General features: G+C 37.9%; 2 protein-coding genes across 26 annotated transcripts in view; one reads left to right on the top strand and one right to left on the bottom strand.

Moving 5' to 3' along the window:
• The window catches only part of Phcl-1 (pH-sensitive chloride channel 1), a 153,762-nt gene that overhangs the window by 115,040 nt on the left and 19,004 nt on the right, over positions 1-19,718 (bottom strand). The window lies entirely within an intron of this gene.
• On the top strand, positions 15,294-18,503 carry LOC143346184 (trypsin-1). Its single transcript, XM_076774048.1, has 2 exons — positions 15,294-15,396; positions 17,720-18,503. The coding sequence occupies exons 1-2, from the start codon at positions 15,351-15,353 to the stop codon at positions 18,463-18,465; spliced, it is 792 nt and encodes a 263-aa protein (XP_076630163.1). The 5' UTR covers positions 15,294-15,350; the 3' UTR covers positions 18,466-18,503.

The raw sequence follows: 19,718 nt of genomic DNA, 5'->3' as shown, positions 1-19,718 counted from the left end.
CGGAGGCTTATTGTGACAAAACCCATTAGAGGTTTTTAATACTGGCCTCCCGTGTCCTATAACTTGCACCTAGCGTCATTCCAAAAGCTATTTCTACACCCCCGCTCCAACCCTTGTTAGTAGGCTAATAGGTCTACAACTTTCAGGAAATGTTTTGTCCTTTACAGGCGTTTAAGTGTAGAGATTGCTTTGGCCGTTCTCCATATCCGTGGAAAATAGGTGAGCCGAATCGCTTGTTCGATTATATAGTAAACTAGTATTATTATTTTTATCGGGGGACCATTTTTCCAGGCGATCCATTCTTTCGACTTAATCTTGAATCCCAAACCGTTCTATTCCAGTGTTGAGAGTTTTTAATAAATACCAAGCGTTTACAATCAGCGATAATAACAAATAAAAATAATAAAATTTATTTTTTTTTTTAAATAATAAATTAAATTATTTAAATTCCTTCTCCATTCGAGTGTTGCACAGAGATTACATTCGACAAATTATTTACAAATTATTGCTTTTATCACTGTTTTGGAAATTTTTATCTCTTCTTCACTGTTCCTATATCTTTCGTGTCACTGTTCGAGGAGAACTAAAAATCACTGTACTTAGGTTCCACACTGACGAACTTTCGTTCGATTTGGCGCGTAAATTAATCACTGGCGAAGATCGACCACGTCCGTTGCTCGGTTCCCGTTCGACTCGACTCACTCGACTGTTGAGGGCTGAAACTGGGCCCAGATTTATACCTGTTCGGTACAAGTGGGGTCGACCAATCAGGAGCAGGGGTTAGAATGGCGCGTAGATCAACGCGACAGACTATGACGTAGTTCGCGATTAAGGGTTCCCCGAATTTTCGACCTCGTTACTTGTTCTAGTTTTGTTGAAAAAACAAAAAAAAAAAAAAAGACTACATACGGATGCAAAATACCCTGTGCATCATAACAAAACTCCAAACTTTTATACCACTAGAATTCTAAAGCTTGTGAAACATTGAGGGTAGGTTGTAAAATTCAGTAATAGTTGTTTTCGTTCGAAGTTCGTGGTATAAATCCGCACAAACTTTTTCCAGTTCCTAATAATAGACGCGTCGCGATGTCTATGGCTATTATTATTTAATAAGATGGCTGAACAGAATTGTACGGTTACTTTTGCAAAGACACTTCAATGTTTCCAAAGGCGTTACGTTCCTCTTAATATTTACGAACGTAAGTGTACATATATCGTTGTCATACATCCTACAAAGTTTATGTTTAACTTTTTACTCGCGTCTAAATTTAACAATCAAATATTATTACGATTAGATGAGTATTTATTGGACCGTGCAGAGCAGCTTAATAAGCTCTGCATGGTCCAATAAATACATATCTACTACCACGTTACCAGCGATAACCAAAATAAATTTATTGAATTTCTATTTTAGTTATGATTTTAATTACGATTCCACAGCTATAAAAACAAACAGTTTAACATTTCTCCAACTCTCTGTTTCCCTGGGAAAAATTTTAATGGGGGATTCTAGAGGCCAAAATAAGACAAAAATCAAGAATACCAATTGGTTAATGGAGGCTTCGTTAAAAAGTTATTAACGTTTAAAATTCCGCCCTTCCTGAATTTTTTTCTCGAAACTGTGTAAGATTTTGGGGCTATGTCTATTCACCAAAAATTATTGTAATTGACCCCCGCACCGAAAAATAATTTTTTTAGAACTATTTGAAATTTTTTAATTTTGTCGAAAACTTTCAAACCTTCACGAATTTTTTTCTCAAAAGTGGATAAGATTTCGGAATTATGTCTATTCACCAAAAATTATTGTAATTAGACTCTGCAACTGAAAATAATTTTTTTAAAACGATTTGAAAAATTTTTTTTTCGCCGAAAAATTTGTTCAACTTCCTGAATTTTTTTCTCGAAAGCGCGTAGGATTTCGAGGGTGTGTCTATTCACCAAAAATTATTGTAATTAGACCCTGCAATTGAAAATAATTTTTTTAAAACGATTTGACAAATTTTTTTTTCGCCGAAAAATTTGTTCAACTTCCTGAATTTTTTTCTCGAAAGTGCGTAGGATTTCGAGGGTGTGTCTATTCACCAAAAATTATTGTAATTAGCCCCTGCAACTGAAAATAATTTTTTTAAAACGATTTGAAAAATTTTTTTTTCGCCGAAAAATTTGTTCAACATCCTGAATTTTTTTCTCGAAAGTGCGTAGGATTTCGAGGATATGTTTATTCACCAAAAATGATTGTAATTGACCCCCACAGCTAACAGTATTTTTTTCAGAACGATTAGAAATTTTCTTTTTCCGTCGAAAAATTTCACACCTTCTCGAATTATTTTCTAGAAAATGCGTAGGATTTCGAGGGTGTGTCTATTCACCAAAAATTATTGTAATTAGCCTCTGCAACTGAAAATAATTTTTTTAAAACGATTTGACAAATTTTTTTTTCGCCGAAAAATTTGTTCAACATCCTGAATTTTTTTCTCGAAAGTGCGTAGGATTTCGAGGATATGTTTATTCACCAAAAATGGTTGTAATTGACCCCCACAGCTAACAGTATTTTTTTCAGAACGATTAGAAATTTTCTTTTTCCGTCGAAAAATTTCACACCTTCTCGAATTATTTTCTAGAAAATGCGTAGGATTTCGAGGGTGTGTCTATTCACCAAAAATTATTGTAATTAGCCCCTGCAACTGAAAATAATTTTTTTAAAACGATTTGACAAATTTTTTTTTCGCCGAAAAATTTGTTCAACTTCCTGAATTTTTTTCTCGAAAGTGCGTAGGATTTCGGGGGTGTGTCTATTCACTAAAAATTATTGTAATTAGCCTCTGCAACTGAAAATAATTTTTTTAAAACGATTTGACAAATTTTTTTTCCGTCAAAAAATTTCACATCATCTGAAATTTTTGTCTAGAAAGTGGGTGGAATTTCGGGGGTAGGTCTATTCACCAAAAATGATTGTAATTGATCCCCACACCCGAAAATAATTTTTCCATAACGATTTGAAATTTTTGAATTTAATTGTTAATAACTTTTTAACGAAGCCTCCATCAACAAATTGGTGTTCTTGATTTTCGTCTTATTTTGGCCTCTAGAATCTCCCATTAAAATTTTTCCCATGGTTGGCTGAACACCCTGTATAATCAGGAAACGAATTCGATAACAGCGATTTTAAATATTATTTTACTCCAACGAGTAAAAAGTTCTTCCTCAATCGCAATTAACATTAATTACCAATTAGTGCCAGGGTATTGTTACAGGCGAATGAATCGGAAACTCGATTATAATCGCTGATGTAATCCGCTTTTGTCCGTCGGTGCATCGATGAGCGCGACAGATAAACTTCCAAATAAAACTGCATAAATTATAGAGGCGTATCGCGTGAAATTCTCGATGTTGACGAGTTATCGTCGACAAGGAGTGCGGGTTATATTTAAAACGTCACGACCTTTAATAATCGTCGAACTGGAAATTTTTCCATTTGTCGCGACGGTGGTCGCTCGAACGTGCAAGAATCGCGGAAGTTTACGATCGCGCTAAAATTGCGATACACCGCGAACGAAATCGTCGATAAATCTTCGCGTGCGCGCTCCTCGATGAAATCGTTCGATCGCTTCGCGGAAAACAACATCAATTTTTTCCGCCCCGCGACATTTAGAATCGCACGCAACGATTCCTCGAATAATTTATTATTATTATTGTTATTAAACAATATATTTCAATGATCAATGTCCTTTTTCACAAACTTGTACAACTAAACAAAATACACAATATTAAAATTAACTTTCTTGAGATCGTTTTGCAACATATTATTTAAGAAATGCAATTTTCACCACTTCGAGGGCAATTTTTATGGCGGGAATGGTCGCTTTGAAGTTACGAACGTTAACTCGCGGTACCTGATATCGCGGATAGTGCAATGGTGATTAAAAATTATTATAAACGATCGAAATGCATACTGAATCGACGGCCTTGACCCCCGACGACAGTATTTTTGCGATCTAGCCCCGTGTCCTTCGCTTGTACCCGAAATAACCCAGACCGACACACAGACACGCGTCGATCCCAATAAGTCTTGGCACAGATACACCTACCGACATCGGTAATTAAACGGAATAATGGGTCTTCGCATCTGAATTTTAAATTCCACCGACGCTTGCAAATTATTTGCGCGAGTCGACACCTTCGACAGCTTCCAAGTGGTTTGCGAAATAAATAACGAGGCCGTTCGGGGATGAATATCCGCAACGTCCGACATTCGAGCCCCGATTCTGCCACGAAAAATTATTCTTTCGCTGACAATTAAGGCGAGAGGACCAATTACCCCGATACAGAGTGGTGGACTGTTTGATTTTTATATTTTTCAGGGCACATTTTATTTTGCAATACTTGGTATTGCAAAATTATTTTTATACATGTATAAACGTTCGTAATGAATTTTTTTCTCGAAAATGCATACGATTTCAGGGGTATGTATATTCACCAAAAATTATTGTAATTGGCCCCTGCAACTGAAAATAATTTTTCCAGAACGATTCGAAATTTTTGAATTTTGTGGAAAAATTTGTTCACCTACTCGAATTTTTTTCTCGAGAACACGTAGGAATTCGAGGGTATATGTATTCACCAAAAATGATTGTAATTGATCCTTGTAAGTGAAAATAATTTTTCCAGAACGATTCGAAATTTTTGAATTTTGTGGAAAAATTTGTCCACCTACTCGAATTTTTTTCTCGAGAACACGTAGGAATTCGAGAGTATATGTATTCACCAAAAATGATTGTAATTGATCCCTGTAAGTGAAAATAATTTTTCCAGAACGATTCGAAATTTTTGAATTTTGTGGAAAAATTTGTCCACTTACTCGAATTTTTTTCTCGAGAACACGTAGGAATTCGAGGGTATATGTATTCACCAAAAATGATTGTAATTGACCCCTGCAACTGAAAATAATTTTTCCAGAATGATTCAGAATTTTTGAATTTTGTGGAAAAATTTGTCCACCTACTCGAATTTTTTTCTCGAGAACACGTAGGAATTCGAGGGTATATGTATTCACCAAAAATGATTGTAATTGACCCCTACAACTGAAAATAATTTTTCCAGAACGATTCGAAATTTTTGAATTTTGTGGAAAAATTTGTCCACCTACTCGAATTTTTTTCTCGAGAACACGTAAGAATTCGAGGGTATATGTATTCACCAAAAATGATTGTAATTGACCCCTGCAACTGAAAATAATTTTTCCAGCACGATTTGAAACTATTGAATTTCGGCAAAAAATTTCAATGTGTAATCGAATTTTTTTCTCAAAAACCCACAGGATTTCGAGGATATGTCTATTCACCAAAAATGATTGTAATCGACCCCTACAGCTAACAATATTTTTTTCAGAACGATTTGAAATTTTTTTTTCCCGTCGAAAAATTTCACCATCTTCTCGAATTTTTTTCTCGAAAATGCGTAGGATTTCGGGGGTACGTGTTATGACCAAAAATGATTGTAATTGACCCCTACAACCAAAAATATTTTTTCCAGAATGATTTGAAACTTTTCAATTTCGCCGAAAAATTTAGGCACCTACCCCCTGTCAATTTTTCCAAACCGATTTGAAATTTTTTAATTTTGTCGAAAAATTTCACCACTTAATCGAATTTTTTTCTCGAAAGTGCGTAGGATTTCGGGGGTATGTATAATGACCAAAAATAATTGTAATTAACCTCTGTAACTAAATATAATTTTTTTAGTATGATTTGAAATTTTGTAATTTCAGTCTAAAAATTTCTGTATCTACTCGAATTTTTTTCTCGAAACTGCGTAGGATTTCGAGGATATGTCTATTCACCAAAAATGATTGTAATTGACCCTCGCAACCGAAAATAATTTTTCCAGAACGATTTGAAATTTCTGAATTTAATTGTTAATAACTATTTAACGAAGCTTCCATCAACAAATTGGTATCCTTGATTTTCGTCTTATTTTGACCTCTAGAATCCTCCATTAAAATTTTTCCCACGGGTGGCCGAACACCCTGTATAATTTAATATATTAAAAAAAAAAAAAAATTTGATGCAGTTGCACAATGTTGACAAATCATTCGAGACTGAGAATTCGAAAAAGAATGTCGGTGGAAAGGAGCGCGATTTATTTGCTCCAGAAGCTTTCGTACCTAATAGCTTTCGAGTATTTCTCTGTATCCTTTAGCGAGATACATGGAAGCTAATACTCTTGGGCCAAAGTAGGAACTAAAAGCGGTGGTAAATGGGGTCGGTCAGTCCTCGATTCTGTTCTACGCAGCAAGCTCCTCCCTTTGCCACTCTTTTACTTCCTCGTTCTATGACGTCACAGGATAGACAGAGAATCAGCCCCTACCCCTTAAGCTCCGTTTTGACCCATGTAAAAACAACATTAAGAAACGATAATTTAATCCCACTCTGGCAAGCCTTCGTAAAAAGTCTCATTTCTGCATTATGGAATACACACATAAATTATAACAAATCACCCTCAAAAGGAATCCGTAACAAATCCTACGAACGACAGAGGAACAATGTACGTCGATTAATTTTGCATTTACGTGTCTGTTATAAGTTTGTAAAAAGCAATCATAAATTGAGGACTTCAACGGGAATTTGATGTTCTAAAAAAATCACAGATTACGCAAGACAAGATCTCGACGAGAATCTTGTCAGTACTTTTTAATTTTTTGATTTCGATCGGAACGATGATATCGAATCTATAACGATATCTGTATTTGATAATCTCAACTCTGACTTTACGATTTTACGTTGGCTAACATCCTCTAACGACACACGAAATAGTCATTTATTAACCACTTTTTCGTGTTGAACCTCGCAGTTCAAATTACATTGCAACTTTAAAAATGTTTCGAAAATAATAACGCGAATGGTAAGATATTAAAATAGTTAATAGAATTTTTCTTCATTTCAAACGTGCCCTGTCAGTGTCCTCGAAAGACAACTCCCGGAGGGCACGTGGTCCGTCCGCCATTGTTCTGCAGTCTCTCACCGCTGGCATCGTCTTCCGTCCAATCCACGGCCAATCAAACTGGGAGTCCTGTTACTCGCGTTCAACTTATCTCCATAACCGATTCTTTCGTTCGGTCGCGTACTTTGTAACGGGACACGGTACGTCGAATCGCGTTTCATTCGAACGAAAATTTTAGACTGCCAGTTCCCGATACCAGCACGTTCGACAAGCGGAAGCGACATGCAATTCTGTCTTTGATAGACCGGAAACTCCGCCGAGCGGGGAGGACTCGTCGCTGGGCGGCCACTGACAGCTCCTCTGATAAAACTTTCCTCACAATCGACTCGCAAACGCGGAGAAAATCCGTACTTTACCCTCCCGCGATTGTTGCCACAATTGTATACGCCTCCTCGTTGCGACTGGAAACCCGACTAAACGAGTTTTAAAACCGATACAAACTTTCCCGTTCGTTTCGTCGAGCAGTTTTACTCGTCGCGCCCTGGATCCGCATTAATAAACGAGCATTAATTTTTCAAAACCGTTCCTTAACTTCCGGTATCTTGAATGGCACGAAATTAAATCTCGACTGGTCTATTATATTCGGTCGCTTTTCAACGAAATGTTTCGTACTTAACCCAATTCCCCAACTCCAAAGAAATTCCCGCGAATTTTTAACCGAAAGATTATATCAAACGTCTGTTCCCGTTTAGAAAAAAAGTGAAAAACTTATCTGCTGAAATTTAATTGAAAAACAGTTTTCGAACGCCTACACGATGCTTCTTTTACTCCACGTTTCGGTTCGTTCCATGCTCTCTCGACGGAATAGGGCCGGCCATTTTTAAGTGCGCGCGAAAACGGCGCGAAAGGTACAAATGCAATTTCCATGCACCGTGGGAGTTGGATATATTAGTCCTGTTCGTAACGAACACGGTTTTCGTTTGACAGGCTTGTCACGCGCCGTCTGGGGAATCGCGGGACTAATTTGCAAGATCGTTCGATCTCCAAGACGAGTCACGAACGAGAAAACGTCATTCGACCCGAATCTAAGTTCGATTAAAATCGGGTTTGGTCGTTTTGGCGCGACACCGATGATTCTGAAAGAGTCACCGCCCCTATTCGATCGATTCGAGGGTAATTAAGAACGTTCTTCGATGTCTCGCGCGCCAACGAAACTTACAAAAGCTGTCGAATCGACTTTATACTATGATAAATATAAATATTCGATAATTCAATAGGATATTTGTTATTTTGTAGTATTCCCAATGGCAATGAAATTATTTAAAAATATACAGGGTGTTCGGTAGAACTTGATGGTTAATTTGGTGGAATAAAAAAATCCATAATAGTTGTATAATTGGCAAAATTTTGAAATATCGACTAGTAAATATGTGTATTTTCACGTTCGTATTTACAAAAGAAATTCCAATGGGAGATTCCAGAGGCCAAAATAAGACGAAAATCAAGAATACTAATTTGTTGATGGAGCCTTCGTTAAAAAGTTATTAACATTGGAAGTTCCGCGCGTGCTGAATTTTTTTCTCGAAAATGCGCAAGATTTCGGGGGTATGTCTATTCACCAAAAATGATTGTAATCGACCCCCGCAATCGAAAATATTTTTTTCAGGACGATTTGAAATTTTTTAATTTAATTGTTAATAACTTTTTAACAAAGCCTCAGGCAAGAAATTGATGTACTTGATTTTCGTCTTATTTTGGCCTCTAGAATCTCCCATTAAAATTTTTCCCACGGTTGTTAGAACACCCTGTATAAGCATTAACCTATTCGTTGCCAAGCCTATATTATACAGGGTGTACGGTCAACCATGGGAAAAATTTTAACGAGAGACTCTAGAAGCCAAAATAAGACGAAAATCAAGAATACCAATTTGTTGATGGAGGCTTCGTTAAAAAGTTATTAACAATTAAATTCAAAAATTTCAAATCATTCTGGAAAAATTATTTTCGGGTGCGGGGGTCAATTACAATTATTTTTGGTCATTAGATATACCCTCGAAATCCTACCCACTGTCGAGAAAAAAAATTCGAAAAGGTGTGAAATTTTTCGACGAAATTAAAATATTTCAAATTGTTCTGAAAAAAATATTGTTAGCTGCGGGTGTCAATTACAATCATTTTTGGTGTATAGACATACCCCCGAAATCCTACGCACTTTCGAGAAAAAAATTCGAGAAGGTGTGAAATTTTTCGACGAAATTAAAATATTTCACATCGTTCTGAAAAAAATATTGTTAGCTGTGGGGGTCAATTACAATCATTTTTGGTGAATAGACATACCCCCGAAATCTTAGCCACTTTCTAGAAAAAAATTCGAGATGTGAAATTTTTCGACGAAATTAAAATATTTCAAATCATTCTGAAAAAAATATTGTTAGCTGCGGGTGTCAATTACAATCATTTTTGGTGAATAGACATACCCCCGAAATCTTAGCCACTTTCTAGAAAAAAATTCGAGAAGGTGTGAAATTTTTCGACGAAATTAAAATATTTCAAATCGTTCTGAAAAAAATATTGTTAGCTGTGGGTGTCAATTACAATCATTTTTGGTGAATAGACATACCCCCGAAATCTTAGCCACTTTCTAGAAAAAAATTCGAGAAGGTGTGAAATTTTTCGACGAAATTAAAATATTTCACATCGTTCTGAAAAAAATATTGTTATCTGTGGGGGTCAATTACAATCATTTTTGGTGAATAGACATACCCCCGAAATCTTAGCCACTTTCTAGAAAAAAATTCGAGAAGGTGTGAAATTGTGCGACGAAATTAAAATATTTCAAATCGTTCTGAAAAAAATATTGTTAGCTGTGGGTGTCAATTACAATCATTTTTGGTGTATAGACATACCCCCGAAATCTTGTGCATTTTCGCGAAAAAAAATTCAGTACGGGTGGAACTTTGTCCACCTACTAGAATTTTTTTAGACGTTAATAACTTTTTAACGAAGCCTCCATCAACAAATTGGTATTCTTGATTTTCGTCTTATTTCGGCCTCTAGAATCCCCCTGTATAATATAGGCTTTGCAGCGAATGGGTTAAGGTTCATTTATCGTAAGTATTTTAAAAACACGTTGTAGATTGAAGCGTCCGTTCACCAGTAACCCCCATGGCAGTCAACGCATTAAATGGCGTCGAACTGGGTGAAAGGAACCCCGTGGGTCGAGATTGCGGAACGAGAGAATCATGGACGACGTTCTTCCAGAATTTCATCTTCGCAGTTCGTCGAGCAACGTCGTATCTCGTGAAAAATTTCGGGGACAACGAGCATCCTGCAGACGTGGCTACGAGCACCGACGTCCCCGGTAGGAAACTCCAGTTCCGTTTCCGTCTACGGGGCCAAGATTGCGTTGTCGAGCGGCTCGCGTAAACAAAGCGAAGGAACATCGTCGTTCCTGTCCCGATCTTGCTGTCTCCGACGACAATACGGTCGACTAAATATTAAAAATTCCACGATCTATTTTTTAGTTTACGCGACGTAATCTCGTCGAATAAGTTAAACTTTTGTAAAAAAAAAAATTGCTAGAAGATCGCGGTCTAATAGCGGGGGAGGCTCGACGACTCGAACGTTCGTCTAATTCTCAGCTTAGGAAACCCTCGTGATTCCGCATCGTCCACTCGATGGCACGCGATGCTCTCACGATGCGCTAAACCCCGATAATTTCCACTTCGTAGAACGCTCGAATCCCACACTGGCGTGTCGACGCATTCATCCGACCGATCCGGACGACAATTTCGCTCCTCCGTTTACCTCCGACCAACCCCGGGCTCTTAATCGTTCGTTCGAAATTCTCGGGAAGCGGTCGCGGATCGTTTGCATAATATTTTAAAAGAGATCCGTTCGAGCAGCTTCCAGCGATTCCGAGTCACGCCGCACAATGACGCTTTTGTAACGAGTAGCTGGTGAAAATACGGATTTTCGAAGGGTAAAGTAGATTAGTAGATAAAGTAGACTTGCATGGTACTTTTGTTGCGTATGGATGTATCTCGAATCAGATAACGGATAGAAAAGAAACTGTAGAACATCGCCTTAAGTAAAGCTCGCTAATCGTTATTGTCTTCGAAAGAAATAATCGTACAGGAAATTAACCGAACGATATTAATCGGTTCCTTCCGTTTCCGCCGTGTGGTCACGTCCCGCGTTTGGCCCGCGCCATTTTTCCGCGCCAAAATATAAAACAAGCTTATGTACACTTTATCTCGAAGTTATTACTTCTGCTCGCGATTTGGCCACGATCCATCGCCGGAAAAGTTACACTCGTGAGTTATTATGAAGCACGTACCGTGCACAGGATGTTGAAGCAGAGGTCGGAGAATCTACAGAGTCGTAATAATTTCTAAAATACAACGGTTTCTCGAAGTTCGCGATTCGATTCCGTGAGAACACTATTGCTCTTGATTATTAGAACGAAAGTTCTTCGTGGAGAGTATTTACATTCCTTGATAAATAAGGGATGTATTTTATCGAATACTTCGCTCAAGCTAACATTCAGGTCAGATATATCAATAGTTCTATTGTAAGAAGTATAAATAATAATAAGACCCCGTTAAAGCAAAGGCTGGGGTTGGAGGTTACTTACGCGTTTCTATGAAATATTTCTCGTTCCTCGGGCATGGATGGAAATATACGTAAATTTTATTAAAATCCTTGGATATTTCCGCGAAACGGCAAATCTGGAAGTGCTCGAAAGGCGGTCGACGCATTTATATTTTCACTTCGCGGATGGAGACGGAGGGAAAAGGACGACTCGGATAAACTGGGTTACTCGAGGACGATTCCCGGGGAACATCACCCTCGGCTTGGCCAGAGATATTTCCGGCGGTGTCGACTAACTCACCGCCCGCCACGAACCATTTTCCCTTATTGTCCCACTAATCGTTACATGTACACCCGCATGGAGAAACTTTCGACGATACGCTCGCCCCGTTCTGGAATGGTCGTCACGCACAAATCAATCAAGACACCCAAAGCGTATCGTTCCCCCATGATTCCTGCTCAACGCCTCTTAATGTAATTACACAACGTAAACAAGATCTCACTCACTGTTATCACAAGTATACATTTAATTGGAAAAAACATACGATTCTAGGTTAGTAAACCCGTTCGACTTTCGTCAACCGCGTGCACACGCTTAACTGTCGTTCCGTGTTCCGTGTTCCGTGTTTCGTATTCCTCTCACCCCATTCCTACCAACATTCCGAATTACTTTCACGTAATTGTCACCAACTTGTTCCACGCACTTTTGTCAACCTGCATAGTTTCTACCCACTCGTGCCAACTACGCAACTAATACATAACCTATACTTGTCACACATTCGACCTCAAACTGGCATAACCCCACTTATTCCATAAAAAGAATATCGCACAGTTTACGATGCGTCGATCCTATCTTCTAGACACGAAATTGAGAACATGAAAAATCATTTAGATAACGTATCGGTATCCTTAGTTTCGTTTATGGATGTTTAGCCAATCCTGGGAAAAATTTTAATGGGGGATTCTAAAGGCCAAGATAAGACGAAAATCAGGAATACCAATCTGTTGATGGAGGCTTCGTTAAAAAGTTATTAACGTTTAAAGTTCGGAAAATAATTTTTCCAAAACGATTTCAAATTTTTTTTTTTCGTCGAAAAATTTCACACCTTCTCGAATTTTTTTCTAGAAAATGAGTAGGATTTCGGGGGTACGTCTATTCACCAAAAATGATTGTAATTTACCCCCGCAACTGAAAATCATTTTTCCAGAACGATTTGAAATTTTTCAATTTTGTGGAAAAATTTGTCCACCTACTCGAATTTTTTTCTCGAAAATGCGTAAGATTTCAAGGGTATGACTCATGACCAAAAATGATTGTAATGAACCCCTGCAATCGAAAATAATTTTTCCAGAACAATTTGAAACTATTGAATTTCGCCAAAAAATTTCAGTGCCGATTCGAATTTTTTTCTCGAAAACACGTAGGATTTCGGGGGTATGTCTGTTCACCAAAAATGATTGAAATTGACCCCCGCAACTGAAAATAATTTTTCCAGAACGATTTGAAATTTTTGAATTTTGTGGAAAAATTTGTCCATCTACGCGAATTTTTTTCTCGAAAACACGTAGGAATTCGAGGATATATGTATTCACCAAAAATGATTGTAATTGACCCCTGCAACTGAAAATAATTTTTCCAGAATGATTCAGTATTTTTTAATTTTGTGGAAAAATTTGTCCACCTACTCGAATTTTTTTCTCGAAAATGCGTAAGATTTCGGGGGTACGTCCTTTGACAAAAATTGATGGTAATTAAACCCTGCAATCGAAAATAATTTTTCCAGAACAATTTGAAACTATTGAATTTCGCCAAAAAATTTCAGTGCCGATTCGAATTTTTTTTTCAAAAACACGTAGGATTTCGGGGATATGTCTATTCACCAAAAATTATTGTAACTGACTCCCTCAACTGAAAATCATTTTTCCAGAACGATTTGAAATTTTTCAATTTTGTGGAAAAATTTGTCCACCTACTCGAATTTTTTTCTCGAAAATGCGTAAGATTTCGGGGGTACGTCCATTGACCAAAAATGATGGTAATTAACCCCTGCAATCGAAAATAATTTTTCCAGAACAATTTGAAACTATTGAATTTCGCCAAAAAATTTCAGTGCCGATTCGAATTTTTTTTTCAAAAACACGTAGGATTTCGGGGATATGTCTATTCACCAAAAATTATTGTAACTGACTCCCTCAACTGAAAATCATTTTTCCAGAACGATTTGAAATTTTTCAATTTTGTGGAAAAACTTGTCCACCTACTCGAATTTTTTTCTCGAAAATGCGTAAGATTTCGGGGGTACGTCCATTGACCAAAAATGATGGTAATTAACCCCTGCAATCGAAAATAATTTTTCCAGAACAATTTGAAACTATTGAATTTCGCCAAAAAATTTCAGTGCCGATTCGAATTTTTTTCTCGAAAACACGTAGGATTTCGGGGGTATGTCAATTCACCAAAAATTATTGTAATTGACTCCCTCAACTGAAAATCATTTTTCCAGAACGATTTGAAATTTTTCAATTTTGTGGAAAAATTTGTCCACCTACTCGAATTTTTTTCTCGAAAATGCGTAAGATTTCGGGGGTACGTCCATTGACCAAAAATGATGGTAATTAACCCCTGCAATCGAAAATAATTTTTCCAGAACAATTTGAAACTATTGAATTTCGCCAAAAAATTTCAGTGCCGATTCGAATTTTTTTCTCGAAAACACGTAGGATTTCGGGGGTATGTCTATTCACCAAAATTTTTTTTCTCGAAAGTGGATAGGATTTCAGAGGTATGACACAACAGAAAATAATTTTTCCTTAGACGACTAGAATATTGAGAAGTCGTTCGAGTAGTGTATAGCAACTGAGTGGTCGGTCGAGCGCTTGTGAGAGCGCGACCCCTCTGGTGGTGAGCATGGGAGGCAACGCCACATGAATTCAATTGTTAATAACATTTTAACGAAGCCTCCATCAACAAATTGGTATTCTTGATTTTCGTCTTATTTTAACCCCTAGAATCCCCTATTAAAATTTTTCCCAGGGTTAGTCGAACATCTTATATAAGGTAAGTGTCGCGTGTACGAACCTCGACTGTTGACTTTCGTTTCGGCCTGGCGCGCGTGGACATTATTGTACTTGCACCGATATGGGTCAGTAACGACGATTAAAAAGAAAATTGGCATGTAGGGTCGACCTTTAAAATTTAGGTACCAATCGCGACTATCTTTAACCTTCGACGGATTTTCTAAAATAAAATATGTGATCTTATCGCTCGTAGGCAGGAATTTGAAGACGTATCTTTGCGTCTTCGATGTTTCGATCCACTTTACGTAGATTGCGTGAAATATGAAGCGATTGATTGTTGACCCTTCGACAGGGCGAAATATTCCGCGGATTTTCGAAACGAATCGACGTTCTGAATCGATGAAAAAGTGGTGGGAAAGGCTAAGGGAGAGACTCGAATGGTCGTGCCGCGAGATAACACGCTCTCGACGCGGTTCGTGACACGTGCGTATTAATTGAGCGCCGATTGATCGATAGCTCTCTCGAAAACTAGATTAAAAGCCCCCGATAATAGTTTTATTACGCGTCTCTTGACCTCCTCTGTGCCCGCGCTTAATATATATCGGTGTTAAATATCGGTCGAAAAAACGGGTCGTGATAAGCCACTCGAACGAACCGAGGAAAAGATTTCAGATTAGTCTCGAGAGATCACGCGATTGTCAATTGACGTCTCTGATTTTTACTATAAATACCGTACCGTGTGTTGGCTTTTCTATCACAACACGCGGCACTATCGACCAAACTGGGATAAAATTTCCGGCATGGAGAAGTTGCTCACGATTCTCGCCCTCGTGGCGTTAGCGGCCGGTAAGTTCTTAAATATTCGAACGAACTTTCGTTTCCGCGACCACTCGCGGCCTTTAGGGATTCCGCGGCCAACGGGGAAATCTCTCGAACCGAACGCAACATGTCGTTCCTTTCGCCCAGATCGCGAAATTCCCGCTGAAACTTTCGAAATTTTAACCGTCCATTTGACAAAATCGATTTGCTCCGCGAAAATAAAAGAAAAGAAATTGGTAAATTTGGCGAGCACTTTCACAAGATTTAATGTAACATTTCTACAGGTATAAGAAAAAATATATTCCTGAGTTTCAGTCTAGGATCGACCCGATTGGTAAAATGTTAATACAGGGTGTTCGAACACCCCTGGGAAAAATTTTAATGAGGCTTCGTTAAAAAGTTATTAACAATTAAATTCAAAAATTTCAAATCGTTCTGGAAAAATTATTTTCGATTACGAGGGTCAATTACAATTATTTTTGGTGATTAGACATACCCTCGAAATCCTACCCACTTTCAAGAAAAAAATTCGAGAAGGTGTGAAATTTTGCGACGAAATTAAAATATTTCAAATCGTTCTGAAAAAATATTGTTAGCTGTGGGGGTCAATTGCAATCATTTTTGGTGAATAGACATACCCTGGAAATTCTACCCACTTTCGAGAAAAAAATTCGAGAAGGTGTGAAATTTTGCGACGAAATTAAAATATTTCAAATCGTTCTGAAAAAAATACTGTTAGCTGTGGGGGTCAATTGTAATCATTTTTGGTGAATAGACATACCCTCAAAATCCTAACCAGTTTTGAGAAAAAAATTCGAGAAGGTGTGAAATTTTGCGACGAAATTAAAATATTTCAAATCGTTCTGAAAAAAATACTATTAGCTGTGGGGGTCAATTCCAATCATTTTTGGTGAATAGACATACCCTCGAAATCCTATCCACTTTCGAGAAAAAAATTCGAGAAGGTGTGAAATTTTTCGACAAAATTAAAATATTTCAAATCGTTCTGAAAAAAATATTGTTAGCTGTGGGGGTCAATTGCAATCATTTTTGGTGAATAGACATACCCTCGAAATTCTATCCACTTTCTAGAAAAAAATTCGAGAAGGTGTGAAATTTTGCGACGAAATTAAAATATTTCAAATCGTTCTGAAAAAAATACTATTAGCTGTGGGGGTCAATTGCAATCATTTTTGGTGAATAGTCATACCCCCGAAATCCTACCCACTTTCGAGAAAAAAATTCGAGAAGGTGTGAAATTTTGCGACGAAATTAAAATATTTCAAATCGTTCTGAAAAAAATACTATTAGCTGTGGGGGTCGATTACAATCATTTTTGGTGAATAGACATACCCCCGAAATCCTACCCACTTTCTAGAAAAAAATTCGAAAAGGTGTGAAATTTTGCGATGAAATTAAAATATTTCAAATCGTTCTGAAAAAAATACTGTTAGCTGTGGGGGTCAATTGCAATCATTTTTGGTGAATAGACATACCCCCGAAATCTTGCGCATTTTCGAGAAAAAAATTCAGTACGAGTGGAACTTTAGACGTTAATAACTTTTTAACGAAGCCTCCATCAACAAATTGATATTCTTGATTTGCGTCTTATTTTGGCCTCTAGAATTCCCCATTAAAATTTTTCCCAGGGGTGGCTGAACACCCAGTATAGTATAAATATGCTTCTGTAAATAAAGTACCACGCTGGCGATGTTTTCTAGTCGAATTAGATTTGAGACTCCTCTGTGTGAAGACATAGTCTCTAATTTTAGCACTTTCGCGACGACTCCATTGTCTACTCGGGTGCCCTGTGGAATATTCTGGATGAGTTAACTTACGAAAATGTACGAAATACTATTCAAACTATAATGGTACAACTTGTTCCACCAGCCTTATCGAGGCCCTGACATAACTAGACTCTGGTATGTTTCGACTAGTTAGAAAAGTCCCCAGCGGTCGGAGAACGTTCATTTTCCCTTTACTTTCGTATCAAGATATTCTGTAAACATTCTAGTGGAAAATAAGATGAAAATTATCCTCGACGTCGTCACGGTCGAGTGCTTATTACTAGCTTCACTGTTACTCTTACTCTTACGCTGTAGCATTTAATAAAAGGAGAGAATATTTTCAACTAAAAAGTGGTAGCTACTCTGCCCTGCGCTGACCTCGACAGCGATACTTCCCGCGCTCGCCACCAGAGGGCTACGCTCTTCTCTCGCAAATGCTCGACCAACCACCAATTCCTATACATGTATACGCTCCTCGATCGAGTATCCAATGGCGTCTCAGCAGGCCCAGGATGAAATGCTCCACAAAAATATATTCTAAAAAGGGAACGTATGCTTTTCAGGTAACCCCATGAACCTAACACAGACCGACGAGATAAGTGTGAGGATGGACGGGCGTATCGTGGGCGGCGAAGAAACCACCATCGAGCATGCTCCGTATCAAGTGAGCTTGGAGAAATCAAAATACAACTCCTACTCCCACAACTGCGGGGGTAGCATAATCTCGAGGAACTGGGTGCTAACCGCGGGCCATTGCGTCTCCTCCAACGATCCCTCGAGTTACCGAATCCGGTCGGGCACGACGTACGTCCAGCAGGGCACGGTTCACCGAGTGCAGAGAGTGGTCAAGCACAATAGGTACAGATCCGTGGTGGGCGTCCCCGTCAACGACATCGCGCTGTTTCGCGTGGTGGACGCCGACGCGTTCAAGTTCAGCAACAACCGGAAGGCGGTGCCATTGTTTTCCGGGAATGTCGGGAATCTGGTCGGAAAGTACGGGATAGTCAGCGGCTGGGGGTCCACCGACAGTGTGCTCCACAAAGTCTCGGTACCGTTGGTCTCGACAGAATCGTGCAAGGAAGCGTACAGAAAGTTGTTCGGAGGCATTTCAGAGGGTCAAATTTGCGCCGGTTACACGAAGGGAGGCAAAGATGCCTGCCAGGGTGACTCCGGTGGTCCCTTGGTCGTCTCTGGACAACTCGTCGGTATCGTTTCGTGGGGAAAGGGATGCGGATCTCCCAAATACCCGGGAGTTTACACGGACGTGTCTCACTATCGCCAATGGATCAGAAGCAACAGCGGAGTCTAATCAAATTGACTAACGTGGTTGAAACGCAGAAGACGATCGCAACTGTTCTATTTATTACCTCTGAAACATGTTCACGGTGGCTCAAAAATGATTGTAATTGACCCCCACAGATAACAATATTTTTTTCAGAACGATTTGAAATATTTTAATTTCGTTGAAAAATTTCACACCTTTTCGAATTTTTTTCTGGAAAGTGGGTAGGATTTCGGGGATATGTCTGTTGACCAAAAATGCTTGCAATTGACCCCCGGAACCGAAAATAATTTTTTCAGAATTAATTAAAAATTTTTTTTTTCTTCGAAAAATTTCAGCACCTACCCCCTGTCAATTTTTCTTAAAAATTTATTTTTCATTTTTAGTAATTTTGTTTGACGCCCTACAGAAAAGTTGTCTAATACTTTTTTGTAGGTACCCATGAGCTCTACTTCAGAAAAAGTTTCATTGAAATATATTCACAATTGTAGGAGTTATGGCTATTTGAAAATTGGACCATTTTTATGGGGTTTTTCTCATTTTGCGGGGTCAAGGACCAACTTTTCGAATATTTTTGCGATTTCTACTTATTCTACACTAAAATACGCGTCGTTTGCTTTTCTAAACATTAAAATCGTCCAATCCTTTCAGAAGTTATGACGTTTTAAAGATATGTAAGAAATTTTCGAGTGACATTTCTGGCCAGAAATTAGATTTTCGGTAAGGAATTTTTTTCTCGAAACTGAGTAGCATTTCGGGGGTATGTCTGTTGACCAAAAATGCTTGCAATTGACCCCCGGAACCGAAAATAATTTTTTCAGAATTAATTAAAAATTTTTTTTTTCTTCGAAAAATTTCAGCACCTACCCCCTGTCAATTTTTCTTAAAAATTCGTTTTTCATTTTTAGTAAAATTTGTTTACGCAAGCAGAATTTGAATTTTGAGGCACTTAATTAGATTCTCCGTCAGGAATTTTTTTCTCGGAAATGCGTAGGATTTCCGGGGTATGTATAATGGCTAAAAATGATTGCAATTGACCCCTGTAAACGAAAATAATTTTTCCAAAACGATTTGAAATTTTTTAATTTCGTCGAAAATATCACACCTTCTCGAATTTTTTTTTAGAAAATGGGTAGGATTTCGAGGCTATGTCTAATGACCAAAAATAATACAATTGACCCTTACAATTGAAAATAATTTTTCCAAAGTGATTAAAAGCTTTTCAATGTCGCCAAAAAATTTCAGCACCTACCCCTGTCGATTTTTCTTAAAAATTTATT

This window comes from Colletes latitarsis, chromosome 10 (genome assembly GCF_051014445.1).
Source record: "Colletes latitarsis isolate SP2378_abdomen chromosome 10, iyColLati1, whole genome shotgun sequence".
NCBI lineage: Eukaryota > Metazoa > Arthropoda > Insecta > Hymenoptera > Colletidae > Colletes > Colletes latitarsis.
Note: the sequence above shows the minus strand (reverse complement) of the source record. Positions and strands in the feature narration are given on the sequence as shown.

Coding starts and splice junctions, on each gene's coding strand:
- LOC143346184 (XM_076774048.1), top strand. CDS start 15,351: ATGGAGAAGTTGCTCACGATTCTCGCCCTCGTGGCGTTAGCGGCCG. Junction 15,397..17,719: donor CCTCGTGGCGTTAGCGGCCG/GTAAGTTCTTAA, acceptor TATGCTTTTCAG/GTAACCCCATGAACCTAACA.